The 24,402-nt window shown below is 37.2% G+C and overlaps 1 protein-coding gene across 1 annotated transcript; it reads left to right on the top strand.

The window, feature by feature from the left end:
- The first annotated feature begins 8,219 nt into the window (after window positions 1–8,219).
- On the top strand, window positions 8,220–22,528 carry LOC145783024 (fumarate hydratase, mitochondrial-like). The gene is made up of 11 exons (XM_082594787.1): window positions 8,220–8,504; window positions 9,285–9,416; window positions 11,064–11,174; window positions 11,405–11,581; window positions 17,399–17,554; window positions 18,060–18,252; window positions 19,462–19,585; window positions 20,071–20,150; window positions 20,455–20,599; window positions 21,468–21,605; window positions 22,007–22,528. Exons 1-11 carry the CDS (start codon window positions 8,367–8,369, stop codon window positions 22,146–22,148), a joined length of 1,536 nt encoding a protein of 511 aa, XP_082450913.1. The 5' UTR covers window positions 8,220–8,366; the 3' UTR covers window positions 22,149–22,528.
- Window positions 22,529–24,402: the final 1,874 nt, after the last annotated feature.

The following is a 24,402-nucleotide window of genomic DNA, read 5'->3' as shown; positions in this document are numbered from 1 at the left end:
TTCCGAAAAAGTTTGAAGTACTTTCACTTTCGGCACAAATGGGTTAACTTTTTAATTAAATGGCACTTACGCATTTGGTTATTATTTTTGGATCACCCTGTTACAGTTATATTGCCAAGCTAGAAAAAAAATCGATCTTACAGTCTATAACCGATCCTGTGTTGTTATTGTGTGTGAATTTTGTCTTTTAAAGTGAGTTTGTGGCGTAACCGCAAGTCTCAACGCAAGTTCTTGCAATTTTAGTTAATCTACTCATCTAAAGATTTAATGCACTTAAAACAGTAAGTTTCATGTTTTGACTAGAGAGATTTTATTTTTTTACGACAATTACTAAAAATTAACACTTCCAACGAGAAATAGAAAACACAAGAAGGGCGTGCCCCCTCCCCTGACAACGACCTGTGCACACACACTTCAGGCACTGAAGAAGAACTGGTTTCAATTTTAGTTTCATTAACTAGGTGGCTAGTAAAAATATTACTTTTCATGGTCTTTCCACTTGTGTGTTAATCCGAAATAAAATTTATCGGCGATAATCAAATATTGCCTTTGGCGACAACGATATACGATAACTGAAAAAATAATTGAGCGATAACGATAGTCGAAAAGTTTATCGCCGATATAATTATCGCCGGTAAATTATCGCCGATAATGCCCATCACTGGTTGCATTCCTGCTGACCCATTCGTTCAGTTTAGATCTTTTGTTTCAAGAAATACGGTACATTTATTTTTGGTATTTTTTTAATTCCATATGCAAATGTGGTAAGCTAGCAACATTTGTTACATTTTTGTAAAATCAGTCCGTCTCGTTAGCCCAGTGGTTAAGCGCTCAACTCAAAGTTAAGTGGCGGTGGTTCAGCTTTCAGGGCGTGCTCTCATTTCAAGACTGCTCTCCATTCAGCGGCACTTACAATGGGTGAAATACTTTCCTTGGTGTGCGCTTGAGCAACGCATTTCAGGAGTGCTCTCCATTCAGCTGCACACAGTGGTTGGAAAATTCAAAGGCAACAGCAAGCGGAAACTTCACTCTGGCAATCTCGTTTACCGGGCATGCGTCAGTGGGTAAATCCTCAAATCCTCGATAAGTAGGTTATGCGAAACTGACAAGGTTAAGTTTTTAAGAAAGCCATCTCAGTTCGAGGATAGCCTAAAGGTTCAATCAATCCATAAAAACTATAGGCCTAGAGTAGGCTAGCCTACAAACAAGTACAGGCTACGATGGCCTATAGCTTTAGTTCTTTCTTTCTGAGGCGGCGCGGTAGCATTACGGAAAAACAGCTGTTTTTGTGGTAGAGTATAGGCTACATCGTCGTCCCAAACCACACAAACGATTTGCGTCATTTGGTGGGAAAAAATGAAGGTAGGCCTACCGGTACAATCGTAGGTGATAGTCTATGGGCAGCTGCGCCATTGCTGTTGCCTTAGCTCGGTTAGCTCAGTGGTTAAGCTCCCGACTCAAGATCAAGCGGCGCTGGTTCGACTGTCGGGGTGGTCACAACGGTAAACCATAATCTCTTCCTGGGAAAATTGTAACATAAGATTACCGGATCCGTTCGTCTGTATGCAATGACCGAAAAGAAACACTCTTCTGAAACGTCTATTCAAGAATTGTATTTCTGTAAAAAATAGCCCACTGGCCGTCGAAACTGAATTGCAACGCGTTACACCACTAACCTTGTCACTACAAAACAAATTACTTGGATAAAGACGGAAATTCGTCCAGCTGGCAAGCACTAAGCAAACAGTTAAATATTCGACCACTCTTCAAGCAACAATTTTAAAAATGACGAGAATAGATTGCAATATTTCAAACGCACGTAGGCAGTTACTGTGACGTATAAATGATAACCAATGATAAGCTATTCAAGCAGCTGTTCAAGTTTAACTTACACCTGTTCAAGCTTGGCCCACACCTGTTCAAGCCTGGCTTACACCTGTTCAAGTAATTAAAAATTTAACGATGATGTAATGTTATGCTGCAGCTGCAATGTTTTACAAGTCTTGCAAACAATTCTACAGTCTGCTCATTTGTTTAGAAATATTCCATTACGTAATACGCTAAGATTCAGTAGACCTGAACGGTTTTACATGACGTTTGATTTGGTGAACAATTGTCTGGAACACGGGGTGTGCACTTAAACAACGCGTTTCAGGACTGCATATCAGGACTGAATAGAATAATCACTCCAATAACACTTTTAACAGCTATCGGAAACTTTACTCTGTCAATCTTGGTGGCCGGCAGCTCGACATTGCGTCAGTGGTTCATAGTCTCTACAAGTAGCCTACTGTGCAAAACTGCCAGAAATAGCACCCCGATAGCTTAGTTGGTTAGCGTGTGACTTCTGGAACGAAGAAGCTTCAAGGTCAAGCCTCGCTGGTTCGACTCTCTGGGTGTGCGGTTGAGCAACGCACGTTATAAAGACTGCTCTCCATTCATCGGCATCTAATGGATGGAATAATTCCCCGGCAACAAGACTTCAACAACTTCACTCTGTCAATCTCGGTGACCTGGCCGCGAAATTTTTTTCCCACGAGCTTTCTGTCTCATTGATTCTAGTCATTCTAAAAGTAAAATTTTCCGAAAGTGTTTTGAGAGATTGGTTGATTCAGATTGCGAAAGTCACTCCAGTTACTGCCGGAGAGAGATTGCGAAATAACTATAGGCCTACCAATGAAATTCTGCAATGATAATAAAATACAAGCTTTCCCTAACCCTACTTTTTTTGAAAAGCTCTTGTGCACCGCAGAGGATGAAACCACTGAACCATAGCCGTACGAGCCAGGGGGGCAGGGGGGGCAGCCGCCCCCCCTGTTGTTTCAAAACGTCGCGAATTCGGGCAAAATCTTGCAATTATTAGGGCAAAAATTGCTATATAACAAGCTACAAAATTGCATGAATTAAAAAAAACTATAAATTAATATCTTTTACCTATCAAACTAAGTACAGCCTCTTATTTGTACAAGAAATGTGCCGCAAAATTTTTATATTGGATGGTGATTGGTGATCAAACTGTAGTACGAAATGCATTTAACCAACTGCATCATGCCAATTTGGGCCGCCACCAAAATATGTCTCTAATACTTTTGTGAAACTGCCCAAATCAAAATTTCCTATATAGCTAATTTTATTAATATTCACAAATGCATCGTGTTGATTTGGGCAGCTGAAAACATGAAATTATTTGATGAAACTGATTAGTCTGTTTATGCAACTAATGCCCAAATTAGCGTGAGGCAGTTTCCCTAAAATGAACAAATTCATTAATTTTTCCCATTTACATAACTGTATCGTTTATAATTGGGCAACAAAAAAATATGAAATTATCCGATCATATACCAGTAGTCTATTTATAAAACTGCCCAAATTGGCATGGTGCAGTTGCCTCGGCATCAAAATTTAGAAAGTCTTTAATTTTTTTCATAATATCCATAAATGCATCATCTTGATTTGGGCAACTACAAAATATGAATGTATATAAATGTGGTGAATAGCCTACTTTTATAAAACAATTCGGGTGGAGAGGTCACAGTACTTTTTCAACCATAAACGGACAGCAGCTAAGCAACACCACAACATTTAACAAAAAAATGTTATACCTGTTAAAAGTAATGTTAAGGTGTTGCTTAGCTTTGTTTGGTTACTTTTATAAAAGGTTCTGCTACTATTTGGCAAGTTCCCTATTCGGCAAGAGCCTTTTTCGGCGAGTTCCATATTCGGCGATTTTTTGAAAATCCAACGACGCCTTCTGCAAACGGATGATTGAATATTATTCAATATTCAGACATTGAATCAATGTAAATACGTACTGTTAGGCTAATTGGGTTCTTTGAATCCTACGTCACCGTCTGTATGCAAACTTAGAATGTACAGTATTAGTTACTTTGTCATTAAACTACCTAGCCTAACAATAACAATATTTTTAGAAGCAGTGCTGCCAGACCTTTTTATTTTTTGTACTAAAATTCGTATCATCAAAACTACTTTAATTAAGTTTATTTGAACAGAAGTAGTATGTCTGTGTTTTATTACATTTAATTATAATTTCTCTATTGTTTTGTACTTTTTTCTGGATCTACATGGTAACCCTGAGCCGGTTTCCTGCAATGTTTATTTTTTTGAGTCTTATGACATCACAACTGAATAAGTGGGGTTGTTTTTTATTTGTGGTGTGTAAAACAATATTTGTTACTCCTACTTACCATGCCAAAGTGCAGAAGCATTGAGCAATGCACAAGCAAGGTATCTTCAAAGATGAATTTAGTTGTTCTATCATGATTACTTTGGTAAGAAATTCTAGCTAGCTGGTGATCAGTGGCGTAGCCAGGGGGGGGGTTGGGTATTGTTAAGAGCGAGTTTTGCCATTACCAAACATTCAAATATCTCAGCCAGGAATTAGCAACAAGAAAACATGGAGACTTGTAGCTTTATTTCCGAAAAATGCCAAAGAAAACATGATCTTATCTTTTTGCTATGCCACCGGACCATTTTAGCACCATTTTGCAGGAATATTCATAACCACATTTTTGTTGAAAATACTCTCAGAATGCACCAAATTCAAAATAATTTTTCAAAAATTTCTGGGGGAGGTCCCCCCAGACCCCCCGCTGCTGAGTGTCGTCATAAGCGAAACACGACGTCAAAACGACCCCCTTTCAAAATTACTGGCTACGCCACTGCTGGTGATCTTAGTGCTGGTGATGGTGATTTGGTGATGGTGGTAGTGCTGGTGATCTTTTTCATTGTTATTATGCACCGCATACATTATATTTGGGCAATTTCTATAAAAGTGTACACATTTGGGCAAATTTACGTTCTGCCCCCCCAAAATGGTTTGGTCTCGTACGGCTATGCACTGAACTAACCGTGCCAACGAGAAACTGTTGCATTCACACGGTTTAAATAGGCTACAAACTTTAACCAAAATATGTAAATGAGACAGAAAGTACGTGGGAAAAAAAATTCGCGACCGGACCTGCGTCAGTGATTCAAAGCCTCTACAAGTAGGCCTATGCGAAACTGCCAGGATTAATTTCTGCAAGAAGCTTTCCTAGTCCGAGGATAAAGATTCAATAAATCAATCAATAACATATTAAAAGATTTTTCAGACCGAGGATAAAGATTCAAGACCAACCAGCCATTATCGCCACATTCAGAGATGTAGGCCTACGTATACGCCGCAAGTATGTGGCGTATTCGTACATGTTGCTAAGTATTGTTGCTACCAGTGGCGTACCGTGACCACTTGACAGGGTGTTCAGTGACGGCAAAGCAACAGCGGGGGGTCTGGGGGGCCTCCCCCAGAAAATTTTTAAAATTAACATTGAATTTGGTGCGTTCAGAGAGCATTTTCAGCACAAATTCTGAACATGAACAGAACTGACAAAAATAATGTTGTCGGAATGGAGAAGAATACAAAATAGATATTTATTTGACAGCGCATTGAATGAAAGACTTAATAATATCAAACATTAAGTTGCATTTGTAAAGTCACATACTTCAGTTCACTTTTTATTTCCGACCATCAAAACGAACAATATTAGGCTACTTGCCATAACACAGCAGGAGTCTGAAAAAACGCGAAAGTTAAAGCGTGCTCGAGATGGAAATGATTTACTTCATGCAAGGATTAGGCACGGTCGCAACACCTTGAGAAATGTACAAGCGAATTAAAAACAAACAGGTGAAAGTAACAGTAGCAAAGCAACTCGATAATAAACATGAAAAGAAAGTCGATTGCTATGTTGGTCGGCTGTACTTTTATCCGCCGTACTACTTAGTAAAAACGAAAATGTTTAACACCTCGACTACAGAAGGAAAATTCATCTATAACATAATTCGATTCTTCTTGTTTGTGCAATAAATTTTTGAATTACATCGTCGTAGAAAGCTTGCTTTTGCTTCAGTTCTAACAAAAGTTGTTTCCAACGCTAATCACCTCAAACTCTAATCCAGTGTTTCTCAACTTTTTTTGGCCCAACGCCCCCTTTATGAACTGGCAAAATGTTACCGCCCCTCCCCCCACCAACAAAAACGATTAATTACGAAAAGCGAATATAAAACAATAAATACTATTAATACCACAAAAAGTGCTCAATGCCAAGCAGAGCAAATCACATCAAATATCGACCAGTGACTTCTATTTCTATTAGAAAAGGACCTTCTGATAATCCCCCTTTTAGGGTAAAACAGGCTGTAGGCTAAGGGTTTTAGAGACTAGTAACTATATTTGATGAAAAGCAAATATATATTTGCCAGCATGAAAACAGTAGGCCTACTGGTAGTCAGTGTGAACCTTGGGCTTGGTGAGAAAGTGCCAGTTTCTTCACATCCGGTGTAAAGCCAGTGAGAAACATTCGAAGATCACCTCTTATGGATAGGCTATGTCAGGTGGGGTTCGCTGTTTGGTATGTAGCAGAACAACACAGCTGAATCCCTTTTCCACCAGGTATGAGGTAGGAAATGCTACCACAAAAATACAAGCTCTGACGAAATCGTTACGCTGGGCGGTAGATGGTTTAAACCAGAATACCTCCTAATGATCAAAACGCCGCCCTTAAGCCGAGGTAATCAAAACGCCCTCCTGCAAACTCAAAACGCCCCCCAGGGGGCGGTACTGCCCCCGTTGAAAACCACTGCTCTAATCCAACAAGCTAAAACTTGCTACCCAATGACGCGCCAAGGTGTGTAGGCTAGATCAGCGAGTGCACAGCCTGGCTGACCTAAAACCATTGCTGTTTTCGCTGCCTTGTGACGTCATTTTTCGTAATTGTTTATTTTAAATAGCATTCGCCAAGCTGTCAGTGCACTCCCAGCTTAAAGGTAATGACCGAAAAAAATTAAAGGCAATGACCTCAAACGTTGGAATATTAAAATTAGATGGGGACGAGTTTTGCAATTGAAAAGAAAGCAATCAGCATGCAGCAAGATGTTAGAATATCATGAAAGTAAAGAACATCGACAACCGATGGAAATTTTCTTTTTTTTGGATTTCCTGGGGTGTGCAGTGCACACCTTGAACACCCTGAATATACGCCACTGGTTGCTACTTCACTCACCTGCGAGGTATTATTTTCAGTGTCATTTTCAGCTTCAGTTGTCCCATTAAGTCATGACGATGTCGCCGCCAATGTGCGGGTTCAACTATGGCAGGAGAGACTGGCAGCCGGACCGACATTGGCCAATATGGAGCTCACACCCATGGAGAGCCTTCCTCCCGGAAAAAGTGAACCGTGGAAGTATTGGCGATGCCTCAACCGCTTAAGAACTGGTATTGGCAGGTGTAAAACCTTGATGAGACACTGGGGGTGTTCCATGGGGAGCACAAGTTGCAAATGCGGACAGGAGCAAACGATGCAACATCTACTCGAATGCCTTGACGTAAAAGCAAGGTGCTCTGCACAGGATTTGGCCGAGTTCAACGATAGAGCAAGAGCCTGCGTGATGCTCCGGGCTACGGCCGTGTGACACACGATGAAGAAGAAAATTTTCAGTGTGATAATTAGAAATACGGTGAAAACAAATTAAACTTTTTTTTTGAACATGACGACTTCACAAATCGGAGGTCATTACTCATTAGCAATTTCATTTTTTTATGTTTCATTTCAAGATTATATACCAGTCCCAGGTCTACAACTACAAGTCCCCCCCCCACCCCCCTTGGTAACTCATGACAAAGATAGGACTCAATTCAATTTTCTCTTTCGCCTTAGTTATGTGATGTTCTAGGCGATACCGTTTATTGAAAAGCTTGCAAACCAGTGTTGCCAGTTTTAAAATATTTTGCTATTTCATTTTTAATTTTAGACAATTTTAATTCGTTCGGCTATTTTCATTGTTGTCTCATAAATTTTGGCATTTTAAAACCATATTGAATTATTTATAAAGCTGCAATTCATTAATTTTCAACTCTTAGTGCACGTGCATTGCAACTTATGCAATTGCTCAAGTATGAAAAGGCGTTTTGCTGTAGTATGTGGCATTTTTTTTGTTTTGAAAAGTAAAGCTCAATTGTAAGAGCGTGTGAAAGTAACATTGTATTATTGCATATATGAATTATTCTTGTCAATTCAATATTTTTCAAAGATGTTTTAAATTTGCTCTTGAACTTTAACGCATCATGTTTGGTTATGACAACCTGGCAACCTCACTGGGAAATCCAATTCCAAGTCTTGTTTTTGCATGTTGCTTTTTATTCAATTTCAACTCAAGGTTATTTCTGTTTGTGTAACTGTGATATTCTCTCACAGTGAAGAACTCGACTGCTTTGTTTTGGATACGCTAGACATTTGAATGAGCATTTCTTTAACTTCTTGTTATTGTCTTTGAACAAAAGCTTAGCAGTTACCCTAAGTCTATTTAGAATGATAGGTTGTCGTTTTTTGACACACACTTCAAGATTTAATGTTAGGCTTGCGCAGGGCATTGCTGCAACAAGTGCAACACCAATTCTAAATACAATCAAATCAAGTGCAGTTTTAAACCATTCTATGAGAAGTATGGTAAGTTGGCTAATGCAATAATTTATTCATTTATCAACCGTTGCATTCACTCCTCAAACCGCTTTATGTCAGACCTGATGTCATCTGATTGTTTTTATCATTCTGAATACTTTCAATTCTTCCAACGCTCATTGTGTGTAAATTTGTAACATTAGATAGCCCATTTAGTGAGCTTTTAAACCGACGGCATCCAAAGTGGCTCTCTGTGACTGTATTATTTCGTTGTTTTGTTTTGGATATGGACAACTTGTCTGATGCAAATAAATAATAATAATAATAGTCTATGGTATGGAAAAATTTTTGAGAAATAACATAAGCAGTGACAGTAGAAGATAAGTACAAGTGCATCTCGTATCGTTAAGGAAAACATATAGGTAAAACATATAGCTTGCAATTGAAACTCCTCAATGTTTCTTGTGTTATAATTTTTGGGAGCTGGAATACAAGTCCCCCCCTGGTAACTCATGACAAAGACAGGACTCGACCAAACATATAGGGTGAAACTACTTTACCTTTGCTTTGCTGTTCACACACTTCAATCCACATGTTTTGGTCAATTCCTGTTTGTCATGAGTTACCATGAGGCGGGACTTGTATACCAGCTCCAATTTTTGTTTGTGAATATTATTTATGGCAAGACATCAGCATTTTGGCTATTAGCCTATTGGAAATTCAGTTTGCTTTGTTTAACCAATATCAGGGTGGTTCAATAGCATGTTACTTTCATGTGATATCAATACACATATTTTTTCTTAATGAGTGTACCGTACTGCATTTTAGGCTGGCGATGGATTCAGGATTGAAACCGACAGCTTTGGAGATCTCCAAGTTCCCAATAATAAATATTATGGAGCCAACACAGAACGTTCACTAATGAACTTCAAAATTGGTGGCCCTTCTGAAAGGATGCCTGTAAGTATAACATGTTCATTGTTGAATGCCGGTATATATATGTTTTTTTATTTAAAGGTTGAAGATTTTAAAGATTAATTTGCCTTTTTATTAAAATTTGCAAATATGTTGCTCAACCACACACACTTCTTACTAAGAGTTCACAGTGATACACCCTGAGATGGCCAATGAGGTTGTGCGCATGACTATGCAATGCATATATGCAGCATGGAATGGCTGCATTTAGCTGTAGCCACTTAATTATAGTGTATTTTTCCAGTTTGGATGACCATAGATTGACAACTTTTCATATATACAGACGAAATCGGTTAATAGTATACTGCTTAAACGTATCAATCGTTTATTCGAATCAAAACCTGAAATCCCAAACCAAATCCAATCTGATGTTAAGTAAAAACATCGGTTAAGCGCATACCGCTTAAAAGAATAAGTTGGATAAATGCATCAAGATTTGATTCTAGTTTGCATTCTTCATTCATTTAATCGTATAATTATACCCGTTAGCGAAAAAAGAATGTCTCTTTTTTGCATTGCATTATTGTCTGCAATGTTCAAAGGCAAAATGAAGCAAAGGTGAGACAGAGGCATGCGCTCAAAACAAAGACAAGTGTCTGTAATCCCAGGCCATAATCTTATGTGCTAGACATCGCACTACAAAGAACCAATTTTCGCACAGCTGGGCTTCATTAAAACAGAAGAGCACACAAAAGGAATAATCACACTAAAGAAGTTTAAATGCTTTTGATGTCATCCGTCGGCGACTGGCCTTCCAAGGAATGGACATGGACAAATTATTTCGACTTAAGAGGGAAGTGTTGGAAAGCATGTCCAAAAGTTTTTACCAGAAAACTTTGGAGAATTTTTTTTTAATTGCTGAAAAAAAGTAGCCTACTGTTGTGAAATGCAGTGCATAATTTCATTTGTGCAGTTTCGTTCAGTTGAAGAACATTACAAATTATTTATTTTACCAGACAGCGCAAAAGACTTGAAAAAAAAACTTTGCGATTTCAAAACAATGAGTGTGAGCCGTGTTTTTCTGCAATACCACTAGTTTCGTAGGCCACGTTCCATACTCAAAACTACACAGCTGGTACGAGCTAAAAATAGCACGCTTGAATCAAAAACGTCAACGTCAAAGTTCGCGTTGTGACGTCACAGAGATCGGTGAGATTAAAAGAAGTCCGATTGCGGCAGTTTGCAGAAAAATGCTTTGATCATACCTGCTCAGCCAGCTGGTCTTTTTTACATTGTTTTAACGTCTGCAGATGATAAATCAATGTAAAAAGGACCAGTTGTGCTGGCTGGAACATACAGCATAGTGTTATGTAACACAGAACTAGTAAACTCTTTAAAGTTTAACCAGAATTGTAAACAGTTGTAGGAAGCATCAGTTGTACTGTGCGTTGCAGCCTAGTCAGCACAGACATCTTCCCAACAATTACGCCCATTCACAATAAACCTTTTTTTTTAGTAAATTGGTTAAACGAATCAATCGTATAATCGTATCAAAACGTCTGGCAAATAGGTGATTCGATTAACCGATTTCGTCTGTAATAATATCTATTCTGATTTCTCAAATTCTCATCTTAACCTGTAGAAATCTCTTTTTTACTCAGTTGTTGGATAACACAATCTATTTTGATACAGATTGAAGTGATTCATGCTTTTGCTATTCTTAAGAAAGCAGCCTCAATAGTTAACAAGGAGTTTGGTCTACCAGCAGAACTGGCTCAAGCTATTCAAACTGCTGCAGATGAGGTTAGTTCAATGATTTGTAATTTTGCACATTTTCTTTTTTACATAACCATGATGCAATTTTTGTTTAAACATTTTTTTATAGTTTTTCGTTTTAATGTGTGTACACTTTTGTTTTCATGTTTATTTTCCATACTTTTGTTGCATTTTTATTTTATGTTCAGTATTATTTGTGTTTCATGGTGAAAAATAACATTCATATAAAATTGATACAATATCATTTTTTGTCAAAGGTTATAAGTGGTTCACTGGACGACCACTTTCCATTGGTCATTTGGCAAACAGGTAGTGGAACGCAATCGAACATGAACATTAATGAAGTTTTAGCTAATCGTGCCATTGAGTTGCTTGGAGGTAATCTTGGAAGTAAAACCCCCGTCCATCCCAATGATCATGTTAACAAAAGCCAGGTTAGAATTTAAGACATATCTTAAATTTAGAGTGCTTATTCAACCAGCCTGATGGACAACAAACTATTTCTTGAATCATGCTTGTTGTGTAGTGCATGATCTTATAAACCTAACACTAATGGATAAATACGATTATTCATATCATCAATTTGCTAAGGTTTTTTGTGTGTTTAATCAAATTCTTAGTAAACGATTGGTTTTTGTTTGATACACTGTTTCATATCCAAATTGAAGTAAAAATTTAACTTTGTTATAAATGTTTATCATTTTGTTTCATAAGAGATCAGATCAAATAAAACTTTGAAGTTCATTCAGGTGTAAAATTTAGAAACTTTCAGTTGATATATTTTCCGTTATTTTTCTCTTTTTTTTACTGTTTTTCCATGCATTATAAAAAAAACTTTTCTAGCCTAAAATTTTTTAAATTGCATAAAAAATCTAACTAGGGTCATTCCATGCCAAACGTCCTTAAAATCATTAGATCCCAGTTTGACTTTCTTCGATTTTGCTCAAACTTGGTCAAAATGTTATTTGGCATGAATTAGCCATGCATTACAAATTTTAGCTCAATATCTATTGTAGTTTTGGAAATATGATGCTTTTAAGTTTTAGGTACCCCCTAAACTTTTCCGCATTCGTTTTTTGGACTATTTTCTATTAACCATATTATTTGCTCTGAAGGTTATATAAAGTTTATTTTTGGTAAAATGATTCACTTTTAGCTATATATATTACATGATTGCCTTGTCAAAATGCAATTAGTTTGCAGCATAATGGAGTAATCAAGCCTCAAAGTAGCTTTTTTCTTCACCAAAAACAAATTTTGTGCCATTTTTGGAAGTCTGTAACTTTTTTATGAAAAGTAGGATGGTTATTATATTTATCATGTACGGTATGCTCTTTCCCTACCAGGCAACAACTTCACCAAGTTTGATAAGTAACATAATATTTATTAGAAAGTTACAATGCATCAAAATATTCAACCAAGCAAAAAAGCCAAAAGAAAGCCATCTTGTGGTAAAAAATACCCCCGTAAAAAAGTGTTTATAAAATAATCTTTTTAACCTGTTGAAGAAAATTACCTAAGGAACTTGTGTACAAAGTTTTAACTTTGTCACTCAACTATTAAGAGGTAAGTTGGGGACCAATTTTTTAACTTTCCATAATAAAAAATTGGCTTATTTGCAGAGGAGTCATTCCATCCTTAATTTAGGGAATAAAATATTAGTACATCCCATGGTTTCAGAATTTTATATATTGTGTTCAGTTAGAGCTCATTGAGACAACTCTTTTAAAAAAAAGCGTTCTATGACCTTCGGTTCTCGAGGTATTGAGGATTGCAATTTGGCCACACGAGGTGCAAATCCTGGTTCCGTATGAGTGATTTTTTAGTATATTTCTTATATAGATGATAGATGACTGGGGAAAATTGGTATTTGGGGGTTTTCAGGGGCGCTGAATTCAATAAAAACGGTTCCAAATGGCTCAGTGCAGTAGTTTTGTCTCTACAGTTATTTTTTACTTTTTCACTTCAACCACTTAAATGGTTGAGTCATGAAGTCAAAACTTTGTACACAAGCTCCTTAGGTAATGTTCTTCAAATGGTTAAAAGGATTATTTTGTAAACACTTTTTTACAGGGGTATTTTTATACCACAAGATAGTGTTATTTTGGCTCTTTTGCTTAGGGTGCCTGCCTACTGCATATTTTGATGCATGGTAACTTTCTGATAAATATAATGTTAAATTGTTTTGGTAAAAAAAATTTGTTTTTGGTAAAGAAAAGAGCTACTTTGAGGCTTGATTACTCCATTATGCTGCAAATTAATTGAGTTTTGATAATGCAATTATGTAACATAGCTAAAAGTAAATCATTTTACCAAAAATAAACTTTATCTAACCTTTGGAGAAAATATATGGTTAATTCTTAATTGAAAATGGTCCAAAAAACCGAATGCAGAAAAGTTTAGGGGGTACCTAAAACTTTAAAGCATCATATTTCCAAAACTATAATAGATATTGAGCTAAAATTTGTAATGTATGGCTAAATCATGCCAAATAACATTTTGACCAAGTTTAAGCAAAATCGAAGAGGATCAAACTGATAGGTCTAGGATACTTGTCATGGAATGACCCACTAGATTTTTTATGCAAATTAAAGGTAACCTGTTGTTACACATGTTTAGTGTTTACTCTAAAGCAGGGGGTATACAACTCGTGGCCCGCAGGAAGGTGTGATGTATCAACTTAATCGCTTACGGGTCATTCCATGCCAAATGAGCAAATGGGTTACACCACATGTCATAGATTTTTTTGAAATTTGGCATACTTGTAGATGTCAAAGAAATATGAAGAATACAAAAAAAAATTTTGAAAAAGTTTAAATATTAGCAGAGTTATGGTCGTTAGTAAAATCACCATTTTTGCCTGTTCCGCTTCAGTGATGTTGTCCAATTTCCTATAGTATTTCTAATTTCTTAACCTATGATCAAACAAAATGGCTGAAAATTGCTAGACAGACATTTTAAGATCCAAGGAAACCAAAAATGTAAATTAAAAAGTTGACAGAGAACTTCTTGATATGATTATAAAGGTTTCAACTTGCTACATGCATTTTTCGGAGGCCAAACTTTGAGGGCCTATAAAAAAAATGGGTATAAAAATTAAGAACTGAAATTCACATGTATTGGACTTATACCAATACTCTTTCATGTCAAATAAAAAAACTGAATTAATTTTGATAACTACTATGATAAAAGCTAGATTTTCTGACTTGCAAATTTTGACCTTTTTTACACTCATTGTTCAAGATTTTTGTCTATGACATCACAATTTACATTATTGCTTGTGGATGACATCACAATGTACATATTGTTTATCATAATGCAGCTCATGAATGAATTGAATACTGGTAATACACTAAGGTTTAACGTTGTAGGCCATGCACTATAGTAGTTATCATATTATTAGTACTACATTAGTTTTACAATAACACAAATTGTTATGGATTCATCACAGCATTATGACATTGGAAAAAAATAAGGTATTGTACCATAAAAATTCACTTTGCTAGAAGCATTGGGTTTTTGGACATTGGTGGACTTGCAGAAACAGATGAACATGTTTATTATGAACCTTGACATTTCTCTGCTTCAAGCAGGTAGACGGGCTTTGAACACTTGAACAGTGGGAAAAGTATCTTTTCTGGTTGCAAGATCTGTGGAGCATGTTAGGAATAATACATTGCTAATAGGACAACCTAAAATTGAAATCACAGTTAAAAGAGTAATTAACTCAATAACTCTACAAGTTACCACTACTATGGTGCATGGCCTAGTGGCCTACTGCACTAAACCTTAGTGTATTACCAGTATTCAATTCATTCATGAGCTACATAACAATTGTCATGACAAACAATATGTAAATTGTGATGTCATCAACAAGCAATAATGTAAATTGTGATGTCATAGACAAAAATCTTAAACAATGAGTGTAAAAAAGGTCAAAATTTGCAAGTCAGAAAATCTAACTTTTATCATAGTAGTTATCAAAATTAATTCAATTTTTTTATTTGACATGAAAGTGTATTGGTATAAGTATAAAACATGTGAATTTCAGTTCTTAATTTTTATACCCATTTTTTTTATAGGCCCCCAAAGTTTGGCCTCCGAAAAATGCATGTAGCAAGTTGAAACCTTTATAATCATATCAAGAAGTTCTCTGTCAACTTTTTAGTTTACATTTTTGGATTCCTTGGATCTTAAAATGTCTGTTTAGCAATTTTCAGCCATATTGTATGATCGTAGGATAAGAAATTAGAAATATGACAAGAAATTGGACAAAATCACTGAAGTGGAACAGGCAAAATGGTGATTTTTCCAATGCCCATAACTCCACCAATGTTTGAAATTTTTCAAAAATTTTTTTTGCATTCTTTATATTTCTTCGACATCTACAAGTATGCCAAATTTCAATAAAATCTATGACATGTGGTGTAATTTTTCCAAAAAATTTGCTCATTTGGCATGGAATGACCCTTACATAATTTATGGCAAACTTACATTCCTAGAAATTATTTTTTATTTGCCTTTTTTGTCTATTACCGTACTCTATAGTCCCTATTGCAGTGGTACACAACTGTTCAAGTTAATGTTATTGCATCACAATGAACACTGTTACGCATCACATTTTCCACATTGTTACCTCCACATCCTTTCCACACAATCGTACTCGTGCTTTAAAGTGATACTAAAGGAAAAACCTGACTTGGCGATTTTCCACGTTCTTTGTGTTTAACTTGCTACCATAAAACGATTTTCAATAAAATTTTGCCCCATTGCTGTCTGACCATCATTGCGCGCGTACTTTTGTCAGAGCTTTCAAAACCAGAATGGGCCTGAGCAGCGAAGCGTGCGACTGTACAGTCTACGTCACAAAAGACGAGCAATCAGCTGATCACGCAACAGTTGTTACTGCTGGCGATTTAACTGGAGGCTATATATGTATGTACATCAAAACATCAGGTTTCAACATCAAAACATCAGACAGTTTGCTCAAAACCTCAGATCTGATGTTAAAACATCAGATGTGGTAACGTGGCTTTTGTTATTGTTGTCTTTTGTGACGTATTCTCGAGCAGTGTTTGCACTTTTTGGTCATTTTGAAAAAAAATAAAAATAAATGGAACATTGGACTTTGAGCCTTGCCAGCGCCATTGAAAACAATTTTTTTTCGGTAATTTTTTTTGAAATGTATTCTTGAATGTTCAGTTTACGCATTTTAATGCTTAATTCTCGTTTAAAAATTTCATTTAGTATGCCTTTAATAGTCAGTCAGTCAGAAATATTTTTTGCTTCATTGAGGTGCATCTGATATCAGAGACTCGCACAAAACACATTTAGTAGTGAAACGTCTACAATTCTGCACTCTGCAGTGGAATGAAAACTAAGTATGTCTCTAAAGAAATATATTAGAGGATTCACAGATTGGCAGTTTTCATGACCTCATTACGTGTGCGAGCACATTTTTTCACCAATACCATCCCCTGTGAGATCACTAATTTCTGACAGCCATATGGAAAACTCGCTTCGCATTGCTACATCGTCCATATCACCGAATACTGCCAAACTTCACATTGAAACATGTCGAGTAAAAAATTTGTTGACTTTACTACGGTATATATTGATAAGTCTATTTTGCTTATAATTGTAAAAAAGGATAATACACATTTCTAAGATTAGAATGTTGATGTGATGGTTTTAATTAGAAATTATAAGACAGCCGTTTCTAAGATTACAAATTGGTAATAAACACGCAAGTCGCCCGTGCAATCAGTCGTAATCCGCATGTGGCCCTTTGGCCAAAGAAGTTGGACATCCCTGCTCTAAAGCTTACACCTTTTATTGCCAGCCATGATATGATTAACCTACACAACTATTTTTTTAAAATGTTTTTAACAAATACCTGTGAGTTAAAAATTGTTTAATTTTCAAATGATTTTTTATCTGGCAACATTGTTTTGGTCAACTCTAGTGGCTTCGTCCTCCTAAATGCACTGTTAGAAAAATTTAAGAATTTTCTGTTTTTGATCAGACTACCAATAATATTTATCTTCTAATTTCGAGTTTCAAACCTTTTGTGTTTAAAAGTGTAATTGAACCGGTCTGGGCTTTCTAACTGAATTATATATGTGGGAATATAATGTATATACCTTTTGTGTTGCTCTACAGTAATGTGTTCTTGCACAAGCAAACAACATCTTTGTACTAAATAATAGCAAAAAGGGTTCATTTAATTAAGGTCGTACTGTATTCAATAGAGCTCCAATGACACTTACCCAACTGCTATGCACATTGCTGTTGCGCGGTCCGTTCATTCCACCCTGATTCGTGGAATAAAGTTGCTCAGAGATAATATTCAAGCTAAAGCTGATGAGTTCAAGAATATCATCAAAATTGGCAGAACTCACACTCAGGTTTGTAATGAATTTAAATGTGTTATTTTATGTTTTTCGACAATATCTCTGAGAAAATGGTTAAAATTGGGCGGATTTCAATGTTTTTACGACATATGCTTCAACCCGAAACAAATTAAATGATTTTGTTTTTGCTCATTTCATAATTTTCAAACAAAAAAATTTAGATTCACTGCTTCCAAATGCCACTTGCAGTTGCAACAGTGAGTGAATTTAATGTTAAAAAAGTAATCATTAACTTTAAAAACTGATACATGACAATCAATAGGAGGATGTTTTTATTGAATGCAAAACCAGAGACAATGGAAAATCATTGAACTCCAACTTTAACAATGTAATTTTAAGAATTTGAGATCGGACTCAATTGAAAGGAAAAGCAATTAAAAGCTGCTGCTAAAAACGAAACTCAATCTATTGCAAAAGTAATTAAGTTTGTAGCCTTAGTTAGTATCTATCATTGCATAGCAGTATCGCAGCATTTTGTGTATTTTTATGTTAAAACCAGGATGCCACACCGCTAACATTGGGTCAAGAATTTTCTGGATACGTTCAGCAGTTAGAAAACAGCATCGTTCGTATACAAAATTGCCTTCCTCGTATCTATGAGCTAGCAGCTGGCGGTACTGCTGTTGGAACTGGACTAAACACCAGAGTTGGGTTTGCAGAGAAAGTGGCAAAAGAAGTATCAAACATCACAGGTTTGCATAGTTTGTTGCATTGGAACACTTCGTCAATAATGTACTATTGCCGTATTTTTTTTTGCGTGAGTGTGTGTGTGAAATTTAACTTCAACAAGGTTGCTATTTTCTGTGCGTGAGGTCAAATCTAGAAATCGACGCAAGGATTGTGACACAATATAAAAATGTTAATGTTGTGTTTACTTTTTGTTTGAGCAGGAAAAGTGATTACTCCCTTAGTTATCTCACCACTCTCTCTCTTTCGTTTGAGACTAGATCAAATCAAATTTCAGGGCAGGTGATGGAGAGCCAGGTGAGTGTAGCTTCGTCCAGCGTTGCTATACCATGCGTTCCATTTGGTGCCTTATAGATCGGACATTCGAGAACGACATGGTCAGCAGTTTGTTCCTCCGCGCCGCATTCGCAGGCCGGTGAGGGAGCCAAACCCCACTTGTGCATGTTGGAATGGAAGCGACCGACTCCGGTTTGGATTCTGTTGAACTTGACCCAAGTCGGCCGAGGCAGGTCCATACCAGGGGGGCGCGCCACCGGGTGAGGTATAAAACGATGTAGTTTCGTGTCGGTGGCACACCACGCTGCATTCCAATTGTCTTCCATGGTGTGTGCTGCGCTGATGGCATGATCGCTGAATGGATGTAGTAATTCAACAGCAGCTGGCACAAAGGGGTGTCTTGACTTTAATTGCCGGGGAGATTCCTGAGGTGGGATGTTGAGTTTTGCATGAAGCAAGTGGTTAGGATCCCCCGCCCGGCGAGCCAGGTGTATAAGGGCTCCCTTTCGGTGAAGCTCAGCAGGTTGGATGCCTGCGAGGATTGGTAAATACTCTGTTGGAGTTGGGCGCAGGCATCCAGTCACAGTTCGCAATGCGTCGTTGATTGGGCTGTCGATGAGGCGGGTATCTCACCACTAAAGATGTATTATAAACAGGTCGTTAACTCGTTAATATCTACATTGTGAAAAGATGTCCTTCTGAGCATACAGTATAATTATCAGTGATAGGTTTGTCTAATCTGGAATTTTGCAAGAAAAAAATAGTTGCTTTTTCATGCCGTATGCATTCGTTGCAAGGTGCAGTGCTAAAACTATGCAACTACTATTGGCAAAGGATACTTCTTGTTAATCATTTCATGCTGTGGATAACGATTTCTTTTTGTGGTGCATTGCCAACTCGTTTTTACTTTTGTAATACTTGGAGGTGTTCAATCACAGGGTTGCCATTTGTGACCGCGCCTAACAAGTTCGAAGCACTTGCGGCGCATGACGCTTTAGTGGAAATCAGCGGTGCCCTAAACACAACCGCTTGCTCAGTCATGAAAATAGCCAATGACATCAGGTAAACGTTCACTTTTGGTTCTTTGTACAAATTAATATCATCTTCTTTTAGTTGAGACAATCTTTAAACTCCTGTTCTTTGTCGGTCTTCAAGAGTTCGACGCACCAACAAAGAATCGTTTAAGCGGCGATTAATCTATTCGTCTGATTAGTTTAAATCGAGAACTACTTTGCACGAAGTTCATCGGTAGATCAGTAAACCGGGGTTCTAATCGGAAGATTACGGTTTGTGGATATGAGAAAAATTAGTCCGGGGATGAAGCTGCTTAATCGATGAAAATGCTGTGTTGGTGCATCCTATTCTAAAGACTAGAGTCTAACAACCTATTACAATGGCGGTGATCTGGATTAGGTGTCGGGAATGTATCAAACAAAGCAGCCATGGTGTTGTTCGATCTGCTTTACTTTGACCACCCTGTTTGGGTGCATTAGGCTATTACAGTTGATGACTTCATCCACTTTAGACATGGCGATCTTTATTTACAGGTTCCTTGGGTCTGGACCTAGATGTGGTCTTGGTGAAATTTCTTTACCTGAAAACGAACCGGGAAGCAGCATCATGCCCGGTAAAAAATAAACGATAATAATTCTATTTGGTCATTTTGTCTAATTTTCAATTGCAACCATTTTATTGCTTCGCCGTTCTTTATCTTTTAGTAAAGTTTTCTAGCTTTGGAATTTATTCTGTTGAAAGCTTTTTTTAATGTTTTCTTGAGTTCATCCAAGTATTATTTAGTTACAATTTAAAACTTTGAAACACGAGTTGTAATCTACGGTTGGCATGTTATTTTCAAATTGCAATATCGCTATATCACCAGTTGCCGCACATATCAATCATATGTCAGAATGATCGAATTGGTTTGATTTCAGGCAAAGTTAACCCCACACAGTGCGAGGCGATCACGATGGTTTGTGCCCAAGTGATGGGGAACCACGTGGCGGTGTCTGTGGGAGGATCCAACGGTCATTTTGAACTTAATGTCTTCAAACCAATGATGGTTTCCAATGTTTTGAGGTAATTGCTGCCTTCCTAAGAAAACTGATGCTTTAAAAGCTTCTTGTTCTCAATGAAACATCGCTGTACATAAAGGGCTGCATCGGCAATGATAACTAAATACAAGTTTTTGCTAATAGGTATTTGTATTTTTATGCTTCCGTGGAATGCAACGTATTTTATGGCTTGCAAAGAAGACAAATAAAGAACTTTTGCAACAAGTGAACCAAACCAGATCTCTGTTTGAAAATATTAAAACAGTACAATATAAATTTCTTCGGCCATGTAATAAGAAAGCAATAACTAGAGCATCTCTCTATACAGTAATTAGTAAAATTTTTGCAAACCTGGCACCTCACAAACAAAGACAAACTCATCTGAAACAATCATTCATGTAACACATCATAGGAATACTTGGCCTAATTATTATCCATCTGAGGCCATCGATCCTGGTTCAGGCAAGGTAATTGAAAAAGAATAAGCAGTAGGCACATAGCTAATTGGCTATGTAACTGAACTTTCAACTTTCCAATTAAGAATGTGACCAACACGAGAAGTTACAATTAATTTTTAACTTTTTCCAGTTGTAAAAGTAATTGGCACGTATGTTATTGCTAATTTCACGCAATATGCCAATGTCATACGTTTTCTGGCAAAGTGGTATTTGGTTCTTTTTCGAAGGTTTTAAGATTTTACTCCAAGTTACGTTGCTGCTTTCAGTAATTGGGCAATAGTATATTGATCTTGGAATACCAGTGATCTACTTTGGAAGCTGAATCATGATAGTTTTGTAAACTTCCAAGGTCCGCAAGGCACTGATGCTGGTATATAGCCTACTCACCAAGGTTTAATCTTTCATTTTCTTGCTTTCAACCGAAATACTTTGCAGGTCCTCACGGTTGATCGGAGATGCCTGTGTTTCTTTCACTGAAAACTGCGTCAAAGGCATTACTGCCAATCGTGAAAGAATTGACAGCCTACTAAATGAATCTCTTATGCTGGTTACAGCTTTAAACCCGCATATTGGGTAAGTACTAGCCCGACAAAGTCAGTTACGTATTTCCCGCATGGCATTTGAAAACTGCTGGAGAAACCAAAGCCCATTTGTGCATACTGGACTCGGGAGTGGATCTAGGAGGGCGCTAGGCCATTTTTATACAAAAAAGTCTAATTTTTATGAAACAAGAGAAAATTGTCACCGTTTTTGGGGAGGCTTAAGCTTGTTAATTTATTTTTTATGCGATTTTTACTTTCAAGCAAACTATGGCGGCCACAATTGTTGTTTTGTATCCGTTACTGACTGGTATTAGAGCGGCCAATATATCATTGTTTAGCATTAGCGAGTATAATTTTATATCAGTTTTTCTGTCAACTGTTATTCGCGCAGAGCCGATGGAAAACCGTTAACTTGTTTTCATTTGTCTACAGCTACGACTCTGCCGCAAAAATTGCGAAGACTGCTCACAAAGAGGGACTCACCTTGAAAGAAGCCGCGCTTTCCTTGCAATTGCTCACAGAAGAACAATTTAACGAATGGGTCAAGCCCGAAGACATGTTAGGACCGAAATAAAGAGAACTTTGCGAAACAGTTTGTCCAATGTCCATATTGCAAGTGGCAAGGATTTTCTTTTTGTGGAAAATTCATTCTGTGTATCGAGGTGGCGTATCAAAAATAAAAGATAATGCATACTCGTCGGTGAGATGCCCGGAAGTTTGCATGTCACGTATCATGAAATGTCATAGTTGTTTTACAAAAAGTTTTAATGTACTTTCAAGCTTATGAATAGCACCTTCTGTGGTTGCTTGTACGAAATTGTGAAAATCTGTCGGTGGTAAAGATAGATCTACTTGAAATTACGGTGACCCGCATTTCTGTTTCAGAAGATAGCCTATCTATATATCTATACTTTGTTTCGGATTGATTGTGTTCCTAATAAACTACGTTTCTGAGTAAAACGGAAGTCAACTGACCATTTACAGTACTTTTAGTTTCGGCTAGCAACTGAAAGCAAGACAAATCTTTCGACCGCGCGGCGAATTCTCAATTAGTTCTTCAGCGCTCAAGAATTTTGATAAAGTCTTGTTTTATTAACATTATGATGGTGATTATGGAGAAGGTTAACAAGCTTTTAAAAATTGCTCGAAGCATCTTCTGTCAGCAAGGCGGCATTAGCTGTTAAACAAAGAGCTGTTCAAAGACATGCCTCAATTTGTTATCCCACCCTCCGCGTGAGATTTACTGTCAACATGTAGGCTACAACGGCTCTTGTTGCGCCGTCTTCTCATTCTTAACAACCCCTCACTGGCACGCTAATTTTGCGACAGTATTTTTATTCAAAGGATTTTGATTTCGGCATTACTTTAACTAGATTGAACGTTAGTTTAGATTATTTTTTACTTGTGTGTATCTAAGTCTGGATATTGTTTCTGGTTGGTATACAGTAAATTCAGTAATTTCAAAAACATAAAAAACAGCCTGTGAAGCACTTCTTATTTTCCTCTTGACGTTGTGAGACTGAAGATACTATAATTATAGAGTGTCCTACAAGTCACCAGTTGTGAACTGAGCAAATGTCAGTTAAACAAGTGACAACTGAGCAAACAACATTTCAGCAAGTTGCTAAATAAGGAAACTGAGCAAGCTGAATATGGGCATGTCACAAGTCAACAAAATCAGTTTAACAAGCGATGACCAAGCAAGTCCCGACTGAGCAAGTAAATGTAAATCTGATTTGCTGACTTGGTAGTACCGTAGTTGAAATGTACTTGCTGAGTTGTCGCATGCCGAGTGGGCTGACGACCACAGTTAGGGAACGTTCAAATATTACGTAACGCCTTCGAGAGGGAAGGGAGGGTTTATGCAAAGCGTTACGTTAGCGTCACATCGAGGGGGAGGGGGTTCAAGCAAAACGTTACGTAACGCTTTCGAGTACGGAATGGTAGTTTTTTGTGCTGAATTCGTAGTGAAAAAGCGTTGCATGGGGGAGGGGGGATTGAAAAAAGCGTTAAGTTGGCGTTACATGGGGGAGGGGGGGGGGTCAAAAATTCGGAAAAAAACGTTACGTAATATTTGAACGTTCCCTTATAGCGAAATCAATTTCTAATTATAAAAGTGAGGCATGTAAATTGTTGCTGCATTATTAACAAGGCATCTTAAACTGACATAAAAAAGTTTAATTGCTATCAATTTACTGTCATTTTATTGTTTTGATTTGTAAAATAGGTATGGTCAGTTGCATAACACGACAAAGCTGCAACTGTTGACCGATGTATTTGAATATTTGTAACCGCCAGAGGTCAGTCTGGTTTAATCGAATTAAGCCTGATTTTAGGAAAAACTAAGCCTGATTTTAAAATTAAGCCTGATTTTAGGAAAAACCTAGGCTTCCTTCCGGCTATGTGTCCAAAAGTGTGGTGATTAATTCCAACAACTATCATGGCTGTTGCTGCGATTGTTTCTAAAAGTTTTTAACCTATTACCGTAGCAAGCCAATAATGAAGAATAACCTCCTCTAAGTTAGTGTGTCGTAATACTTGCCTAGCTATTGAAAAAACAATAATTATTCTGCTGATTGTTGGTAACTATTCATAAAAGTGTTGCTAAATAAAGCCACCCTCCGTGGCGTCGACATGGAATCAATACGGTAAGCAAAAGCCAACATTGAAGTTGGCTTTTCATGGCATGATGACCGTGAAATGCTTCATTAGCACGCCTCGGCAGTATCAAAAGCAGAGGTTATCACTTTGTAATGATAGGTCGTACGCTTATTAGCCAAGCATTCGCTCAGCGGATGAAGCCTAACAGGTGGAAACAGTGTCAAAGT

The sequence above is a fragment of the Aplidium turbinatum genome, chromosome 14, assembly GCF_918807975.1.
Source record: "Aplidium turbinatum chromosome 14, kaAplTurb1.1, whole genome shotgun sequence".
Taxonomy (NCBI): domain Eukaryota; kingdom Metazoa; phylum Chordata; class Ascidiacea; order Aplousobranchia; family Polyclinidae; genus Aplidium; species Aplidium turbinatum.
Note: the sequence above shows the minus strand (reverse complement) of the source record. Positions and strands in the feature narration are given on the sequence as shown.

Excerpts from the sequence above, each read along its gene's own strand:
- LOC145783024 (XM_082594787.1), top strand. The coding sequence starts at position 8,367 with ATGATAGGTTGTCGTTTTTTGACACACACTTCAAGATTTAATGTTAGG. Across the intron at positions 8,505-9,284 it reads ACCATTCTATGAGAAGTATG|GCTGGCGATGGATTCAGGAT; the intron begins GTAAGTTGGCTA and ends ACTGCATTTTAG. Across the intron at positions 11,175-11,404 it reads TTCAAACTGCTGCAGATGAG|GTTATAAGTGGTTCACTGGA; the intron begins GTTAGTTCAATG and ends TTTTTGTCAAAG.